We start from the raw sequence: 9,560 nt of genomic DNA, 5'->3' as shown, positions 1-9,560 counted from the left end.
AGGATCCCATTATGGAAAGGGATCACATATGTCCCATCATGGAAGTTCCAACAACTTGTGTCATGGAGGTTCTCAAAATTCCCATCATGGAGGCTCCCATTTGTCACTTGCCGGAGGAGTATCTCATTTGATCCATCATGAGAAATCACATCTTTCTCATCATGGCGGCTCCCATAAAGTCCATTATGGAGGATCTAATATGTCCCATCATCAAGGCCACCACAACGCTTTCAGTGGCTATGGTGGATCAAGTTGTAAAGCAGTCTCCAAGCACCCATCTATCAATCATCATGGAGGCTATAGCCATGCTACACATTACAGCTCTGGAGGCCATGGTGGTTGGAAGAATGATAGCCTGCTCAATATCAATGAGAAGGAAACCATGCAAATATTGAATGATCGCTTATCATCCTACCTGGATAAAGTCAGTGCTCTAGAAGAGGAAAATGCCCAACTGGAGAAGAAGATCTGTGAGTGGTATGCAAACAATGCCCCCAGCTCATTTCCCGACTCCAGTCAGTACTTCAGAATTATTTCAGACCTCCAGAACCAGGTAAACTATCAGAAAAGTATTTTTCAGGTAAAAGAAATTCAATATGATTTAGCAACGATAAGTAATCAATTTGCATCTTATGATATATAGATGATGATGATGATGACGATGATGATAAAGATACAAAATCGTATGTAACCTTTAATTTCAGCTATAGGATTAGCAGCAATATAACAAACTAGTACATATGCATTCACTGTATTTATTTGCTTCTCAAAAATATGTACAACAGTATAAAACTAATCATATCCTTGCTCATCTAAAATTAAAAACTATGGACCTCATGTAGTGTTAGACTCATTTGCATCCAAAATGTAGATGCAAAATGCATGCAGGAAAAAAGATCACACACTTATGTGTTCATTCTGGGATGTACATATCTTAAGGTACATGCAACTCAACATAGTATGTTAAATGTATCTGCATGAAGATATGTTTAAAGTGTATCAAGATACTGTAAGCTTATCATGATGCTGTAGAGAGGCTAGTCATTTTCATCAGCTTGATGATCACTGGTGATTTAATGTTCAATTAAATAAATAAATTTTTATTTTCTGGGACCAGTAATACCACCTACAAAAATGTTTTGTTTTCAAGTTTAACAGCTTATTAATACCCACTGCACAGGGGTTTTGGTAAAAGCTCCTGTGCATTCAGCAAGGGGTTGTTTTTTTTCCTAGGATTAAAGTGTATTTTGGTTGTCAGCCTGATTCTATTGGGAATTCATCTCTGTGCTGAACAGGCTGCAGCTGTATCCAACTATAATAGGTGGACCCCACACTGTGGGTTTCCCTGTTATAGTGGGACCAGCCCAGCATGTCATAGCCTGTTGCTGATTTTGACTTCTGCGGGGGTAGCCCATACTGTTCATCCTCCCCGCATTAGTGGTAACCAACCCAGGCTATGAACGATGGTGCATGGATCATTTTTGTTGGCAAAGAGGGAGCACAGTTTTTTTAATTCATGTAATTAATTCATCTGTTTAATTAATTATTTTTAATTCATCAATGCAAAGGTCTGTTTTGATGATAATCATCCTCAACACATCTTTGCAGCAGAGATGAAACACCCACGAGATATATGACCGCTGAAAAGTGTATCTTCCACCTTAGCCTATGTCTGAACCCCATCCCTCCTCCATTCCTCCTCTCTAAATATAAGAAGTCGTAAATGTAAGATGGCTGAATCTGCATGCGGACATTTACGGATGCATTTTTGTGTGCAGTATAGAAGTATAAAAAAGCGTATTTTATACAAGAAAAAGGACATTCATCTCTAAATGAGGGCCTAATTCAGCAAAGCAACTACATCATGTTATTGAGTGTCATGGGTTAATATCTTTTACAGATTTCTGCAGCTACAACAGACAATGCCAGGATTGTTCTACAGATTGACAATGCCAGACTGGCTGCTGATGACTTCCGTGACAAGTATATATTTTATTATTACATGTTTCACTATATCATGTCTGCTATGTACACAGTATTTGCTAGTAAGTTAATATAAAGGCAAACTGATTTTACTACAAGAGGGAAGATGACCCTGTTATGACTAGGGGTAGGATATATTAGATGAAGAATTTGCAGTAATTTACACACTGACTATGAAATGAAAAGGATCTGGTAGATAACACCCTAAATGTGCAATTGTGGATTGAAAATGATGATGCCGCTCTTTTGTGTATGGTAAAAACCAAGTTGCACTAAAAAGCAAAAAAGCAAATAAAATAAAAAATATTACATTCAAAGCTTCACCCTAAATAATGCTTTCCTACACTTGTGCCGGGTTTGCCTATTAAGCTAGTAAATTAATAAGGCTGCTTTGTACTCTCCAGGTATGAGATTGAACGGCGTATGAGTAATAGTGCTGAATCTGATGTAAACGCTCTGCGCAGAGTGCTAGATGGACTGAACCAGGAGACATGTGACCTGGAGATGCAAGTTCAGAGCCTCCAGGAAGAATTGCAGGAGATGAAGAGAAACCACGAAGAGGTAATGTTCAGTTATAAAACCTAGAGAAATGTAAAAGTAGACCTGAGGAAGGGTAAGAGAGCAAAAAATAGGTTTTCTTGGATCCGAGCATTTATTGTAGTAAATATAATCTGTGTGTTACATTACTCTCATTGTTATGTATTATTGTGTATACATTTCTCATCTCTTTAGGAAGTAAACAGCCTTCGAGCCCAGCTTGGGGCTAGAATCAACGTGGAAATGAATGCTGCCCCATCCATTGACCTTAATAGAGCCCTGTCTGAAATCCGAGAGGAATATGAAAACCTGATGGAGAGGAACCTGAGAGATGCTGATGATATTTTCAGACAAAGGGTAGAATACTATTGGTTTCAATATAATTATTTATATTTTTGTTTTAAATGAATAATAATAACCCATTGCAAAGTAATAAACACCCAAGTCACATAAACAGCCTGTCACCTTTTTTTTTTAATTGAGAAACCTATGGTTGATTAAACAAATAAAATACAGGAAGGGAAGAAAAATTGTTAGTTGTAAAAAATACTTAGAATTATATACCCTAATTTTTTCAAGGCACCCTAAGCCAAAATAATTACCAAGTAGTCCCCCGCCTTGTTTACCACTGGCCCTGGACCAGGGCACCCCTGTGAGATCGCTGAGGCACCCCATGAAGCCTAGGCGCACAGTTTGGGAACCTCTGCCCTAACTCCTTGAACATGCATTGCATTTGGCATATCTAATGCTTTTATTAACTTATAGATTAAACACTAAACATATTGTATCAACCAAACAATGATGGGTCCTGGGTTTTTTCGAGTAATAGACCCACCAGTCCACACATTTTTTCATGCCATATCACAACAAAAACACTCATGATTTTCTAATATGCCCAGATGGAGAATAAGATCTGTGAGTGGTATGCAAACAATGCCCCCAGCTTATTGCCCAGCTCCAATCAGTTCTTCCGAGGCTACATCTTCATTAAAATATGCAAAGAGCCCCTCACTTGAACTGTAGAGATTCAAACATTAATCAAGCTTCAGAAATTCTAGAGAACATTAATCTGAGTTCATTGAAACATAGAGTAAGTCGCCCGCACCAAACTAACATTACTGATTGAAGAGGTCATACATGCTCCACTTTCTTTGAAATGATTCTAGTTTCTGTTCCCGATACCATTATCCACTATTGTGATCATAAATATATGCCTGGTACATATGACAAAACAATACTTGGCTCCATTGGGAAATTTAAGTAGTCAGTTTCTTCAGCATATTCAGACAAACAAAAAGCAGGTTTTACTTTTGTTAAAGCACCACTAAGGAAATTGGTCATTCTATTAGCAGCATCCATCCATTGCCTTTGTAACACTTTTTATTGTATTGGCAGAGTGAAGAGCTAAATTGTCAGGTGGCTTCAGGCTCACAGCAACTCCAGTCTGTGCAAACCGAGGTCATTGAGCTGAAGCGCTGTGTCCAGACCCTGGAAATTGAACTGCAGAGCCAGTTGAGCATGGTATGTACATATAGTTGGAATTCTAATAATTAGTAGTTTTCCCTTGTCTTCTATTACATACTGATGTGGAGGCATGTAACAAATGTCTGTTGAAGCTAATATTTAAAAAGTGAGCTTGAAAACCACAATTTGGTGGATATAGTTCAGTTGGCCTATCTCAAATAACTCCATAGTTAATAACATTTAATGATGCAAAAAAATTACCCATTGTCCATTGCATGCTCTCTGTGTGCATTATTTTATGTTATTGTCAAATTCTCAAATATAGACTTCAGCCCTGGAATGCACTTTGGCAGAGACACAAGCTACTTTTGGTTCCCAAATCGCCCAGTTACAAGCTATGATCGATAATGTGGAGTCTCAGCTGGCACAAATCAGATCTGATCTGGAACGTCAGAACTATGAGTACAAGATCCTGATGGATCAGAAGACCCACCTGGAGATGGAGATCGCCACCTACAAACGCCTCTTGGATGGACATGACATCCAGTAAGTTCAGCAATGTATTATACAGCTGTCATTCAGTTCAGTAATGCTGGCTTAAAATTGACATTAAATTGACACTTCTTAGTTTTGTAGTATGCTTAATAAACGCTCACTGAATAGCTAAAGTAAGGCTTCCTTCACTTAAGAATGATAACCATAAAATTGTTAGAGCAAACTTTTACAGCTTTTACATGTCAGGTGTTATGAATAAAAAGATATTGGAGTTTAGAATATGAAATGTACAACAAATTGATTTATCCTCGGTTTAGAAATTCTAAATGACTAGTTAACCAACGTAACTGTGCTGGTCTGGTCAGTGGTCATAAATGGCGATTATTTTTTTCCTTAGCTTCTGAGAGAGAATGTCATTGTTATGCTAAGAGAGCCAAGACCCCAACAAGTTCCAGATCCCAATGAATTAGACTCTTTTAATTGTTTGACCTATGTTAATTGGATTTAGGTAAAGGAATTGGAAGGAAGGGAAGTAGTCAAAAATATTAATAATTACTCCTGTTAACTTTCCTATTAAATGACTATAAAAGATCAGTCTCTATATTCTTTTATTATCTATCCTATTTAATATATAGCTTTACAAATGACCTTAAAAGTGATAAATAATACTATTCTTATAATAAATCTCATTAGGACCGAAGAACCTTTTGTGTTTCCGAAATTAGCAACTACAGTAATTTGATTAGAAAAGTATTTTTGTTGCCACTAGCAGTAATTTTCTCCATATCTTTGTTTTATGTATAAGAATCGTGGGTCTGTTGTGATTCAGAAATTAGCAAATACAATTATTGAGGTACTTTTTTATTATCCTCTGAAAATCAGAAAAGCTTTGTTGCTACTAGCAATACCTCTCTCCATAAATTTGTTTACTGGTTTTTTTTTTCAGTGCTTAGCGCTCGGAACATATGCGTATTAAGTAGGTTACAAAAAAGTGTATTTACATGACTATGTTGAGTTGTGCGTATCTCAAGATACGTCCAACTGTAAAACATCAGTTTTTCTGCTCCAGGTGTACACATGTGTATATCTATGTATAAAGATAATATAGAGGTGAGAGTGCATTACCCTATTTGTACACAATATAATGGTAAATAATATAATGAGGTGTCATATAGGCAAGAGAGAATAGTGTCTTGACAGTGTTATTAACGAATTTTAAAGTTGCATTTTCCATTTGAAATGTAATAAAATAAATGTGAACCATATTTGTTGCTTAGCCCTTTAAAATACAATGGCAATCTTCTTTCTGGTGGTAGTCGAAAAACAAAAATGACGAATGTGAATAGACAGCTGCAGGGATCAGTAAGCAATGAGCCAATCAGTAGCAGGAAGAAAGTGCTGTTGGTGTCATCATCATGGTGTATCTTTTCACCAATCCTCCAGTACAGACAAAGATAACCCTTCCACGAAAATTATCTGGGGATGTATTTATGTCTTATTGGGTCACATCCCCTGGAGGCAAACTATACTTATGTGAACATGCCCTAACTGTACTCAACTAGAGCTTGCCTGCCCAAGTTATGCCTCACCAGGGTTAAAGATACGTTCAAGTCTAGATATAGACACATTTTGGTGTGCATGCACACAATGGATATGAGTATATTTACGCCCAGTGGTCAAAGGAGAAATTTTAAAGTGGCAGCATGGAAAATCAGTACACACTTGCGACTGCTGGAAGTTGTACTTAAAAGACCTAAATAATTTTTTCTACCTCTCATCATACACTTGATCACTGTATTTGACAGCAAATAGGTCACTTGAAATTTGGTGGGGAGGGGGATGTGATATCTCTAGAGAAAGCAGCTTGTGATTAAGCTGAAGCCAAAGCAAGCCTATTATATAGTCCCTTTCAGACAAATCTCCCATCACTGTTAAATACAACTATCTGACTTCATACTGGGAGGTTTTTCAGTTGCTGTCTTTTAATCAAAAGTCTCTACTGCCAAGGACCCATGCTGGAAATGTAGCCTCGAAATGGGACATACTTGACCTGCACTGGCACCTGAGTATAGTCTGAAAATAGTAGCACTCCCTGCAAACAGCACATCTGGGCTGTCATGCCTCTATCTCTTCATGGCACTTGTGATGACTGATGTGCTCCACTGGATGGGTCTTCTCCTCCATGTCTCAGAGCCCTCAGCCAGTGTCAGGAAGGGCTGCAGCAACTCATGGAAGCCTCAATGTGGTCAGAAAAATAATAGGTAGGGATTCAAGGGAGACTGTTTGAAGGAGTGGAGTATACAAATTCCATTTAAATCAAATCAGTGGAAAAAGTAGTGTTATGATCCAGATGATTCAGTTGGTGTATGCTTTTGGATAGGCAGCTTAGGTTCCCATTTTATAGATGTTGGATTGGTCTTCAGCAATATTCCTTCTATTTGTCTTGGCAGCATCATGTTCTGCTGTTGCAGTTTGTCTACCGATTCTGACCACTTTTCTATGTTATTAGTCTGACATCTAAATTTACTGACTGACTCCTACCTCCCACTTCCTGTCAGTCTGTTCAATATTTTGCTCCTATCAGGTATACATGTTTCTTTTCATATTATGTCAGTTTTTCCCTCTCTTACCTTCTCAACCTGCTCTCCTATCTATTTGGTAAGAATTTAATCTTTCTATGATATATTCCTTTTTTTTCCTTTATTCGTGTGATGTCTTTTTATGTCTCTTATCTTCTTAAAGTCTTTTTCTATCTGTACTTTGATCTCTCTTTAACTCTTTCTTATTTTAATCTCTATCTCTCTACCCATATGGTCTAGTGTTCTTGTTTTCCCTCTTGTTTTCTCTGTTAATTATTTCTGTCCTTCTTCCCCTTTCTACTCCTCCTCTCCTCTGTGTCCCTTCTGTTAATGTTATTGTTTTTATATCTCACCTTTTATGGCCCCTCAGTGTAGCACAACACTGTTAGTGGCTCCTCTCCTTTAGGTGCCCTGTAGCTGACTAACTAAGACACTTACAGCTCTTACCCGCTCAGCTGATTGTCTCCTTGTACAATACTTTAAGATATACACAAAAGGTTTTTCACTATGTAGGGCACTACATAACCAATGGACTTATAGAATAATGTATTTCTTCAATAGACTAATGGTCTGATTTGTTTCGCAGTTTGGCAGACAATCACATGTCAAGTGGAAAACATGGTGAGTGGATAAGTGGACTTTCTAATTTCTATTACTTTAAAATGCTATTGTTTAGGTTTATCAAACCTTCCAAAAAGGAAATGTGGAGGTGTTGCCCATAGCAACCAATCAGATTCTTTCTCTCATATTCGCAAATATACTCCATTTTTATTTTTCAGAAATTTATATGAATCTACCCCTATGTAGCATTTCTCTGTCTTTGACTGTGACAGTGCAATATATAGACCAGGTTTATTTCTTATTATGTGTAAAATATGGTCAAATAAAATCACATACATTATCATCATCAGCTATTGATATAGCACCACTAATTGCGCAGAGCTCCCCCACTCACATCAGTCCCTTTATCATCATAATTTATTTATATAGCGCCACTAATACCGCAGCGCTCACAGTCTTAATTCCCTAACATACATACACAAACACAGACACAGACTAGGGTCAATTTGTTAGCAGCCAATTAACCTACCAGTATGTTTTTGAAATGTGGGGGAAAACCAGAGCACCAGGAGGAAACCCATGCAAACACGGCCAGAACATAGAAATCCTCACAGTTAAGGCCATGGATGGGAATTGAACTCATGACCCCAGTGCTGTAAGGCAGAAGTGCTAACCACTTAATTTCTTTATGGGGTAGATTTATCAAATTTTCCTAAAAGTAAAAGTGTAGGTGTTGCTATATAGCAATCAATCAGATTCTAGTTATCATATTCTCGAATATACTAAATTTTTATTTTTCAGAAATCTAGATGAATCTATCCCTATGTAGCATTTCTCTGTCTTTGACTGTGACAGTTCAATTCAAATATATATTTATAGACCATGTTTTTTTCTTAATATGAGTAAAAAATGGTGAAATAAAATCAGATGCATTGTCATCATCAGTTATTGATATAGAGCCACTAATTCCGCAGCGCTTACTCACTCACATCAGTCTCTGTCCAATTGGAACTTACAGTCTAAAATATTTTGTCAAGAAGTATTTCCAAGAGATAAAAATATTGTTTTGTTTTCCTTTTTACTTTTTTAATTTTTTTTTATTCAAATTGCACTTTTTTTTCACTTGTTTGTATATTGTTTGTATATTATGCTGCATATTTTATTTGACTAAACATAAAACATAAAGGTGTAATTGAGCCTATGAAACACATATGATTACTCATACATTGTTTTTCATTCTATGCCATATCTTTTACATTTAGAATCATCATTCGTCCAATCATAACTCATGTTTGGACTGATGTATTGTCACTGATTTGCCATTTAGTGTAAGATGAATTTGTAATTATTATGTTGCTTTTGCGATACAAAAAAGTAAATTGTAAGTTCATTTTGCATTTTTTATTACCAGGATCTCACCACAAAATAATACATCACACAACTGAGCACGCCCATGAATCCAAATGCTAATAACTATCTACATCACGCTGCAGATATAGGAAGACCAAGTGTGAACCAATAGAATTATTATATATTTTTCTTTTCTTAGATATGTTACTTTTCTTGTAGCCTTTCTTTATTTTTAGACAATGGAGGTATATAGCAAGTGATTATTTCAATGGGTCATAGTGTGAGCACCAGCAATATGTTATGTATTCCTATAAATGTGTTCTACTGGTTTTTATTTTAAGAGAATAAGTATTTTAGGTCTCTCTAGCATAGTAAAGATGCTCCAGGTTTAAATACATGCTGTTAAAAAACAAAAACAATTTAACGGGAATAATGTGAGCTCATTACCTACCTTATTGAGATGGATTATTTTCATGATTCCATATGGGTGTTTTAGACATGTCTACTATAGCAATCTATAATACACACTTTGTCCTTGATTGACAAGGGATTTATCTTGGGTTTATAAATGCTTTGATTTAAGGATGTTCC

General features: G+C 36.6%; 1 protein-coding gene across 1 annotated transcript; it reads left to right on the top strand.

The window, feature by feature from the left end:
* The first annotated feature begins 367 nt into the window (after nucleotides 1-367).
* On the top strand, nucleotides 368-9,343 carry LOC142160478 (keratin, type I cytoskeletal 42-like). The gene is made up of 8 exons (XM_075215359.1): nucleotides 368-553; nucleotides 1,901-1,983; nucleotides 2,388-2,544; nucleotides 2,716-2,877; nucleotides 3,916-4,041; nucleotides 4,310-4,530; nucleotides 7,645-7,679; nucleotides 9,031-9,343. Exons 1-8 carry the CDS (start codon nucleotides 383-385, stop codon nucleotides 9,087-9,089), a joined length of 1,014 nt encoding a protein of 337 aa, XP_075071460.1. The 5' UTR covers nucleotides 368-382; the 3' UTR covers nucleotides 9,090-9,343.
* The last annotated feature ends 217 nt before the right edge of the window (nucleotides 9,344-9,560 follow it).

The sequence above is a fragment of the Mixophyes fleayi genome, chromosome 6 (assembly GCF_038048845.1).
Source record: "Mixophyes fleayi isolate aMixFle1 chromosome 6, aMixFle1.hap1, whole genome shotgun sequence".
NCBI lineage: Eukaryota > Metazoa > Chordata > Amphibia > Anura > Limnodynastidae > Mixophyes > Mixophyes fleayi.
Note: the sequence above shows the minus strand (reverse complement) of the source record. Positions and strands in the feature narration are given on the sequence as shown.

Coding starts and splice junctions, on each gene's coding strand:
- LOC142160478 (XM_075215359.1), top strand. CDS start 383: ATGCAAATATTGAATGATCGCTTATCATCCTACCTGGATAAAGTCAGT. Junction 2,545..2,715: donor TGAAGAGAAACCACGAAGAG/GTAATGTTCAGT, acceptor TCATCTCTTTAG/GAAGTAAACAGCCTTCGAGC. Junction 4,531..7,644: donor TTGGATGGACATGACATCCA/GTAAGTTCAGCA, acceptor TTTGTTTCGCAG/TTTGGCAGACAATCACATGT.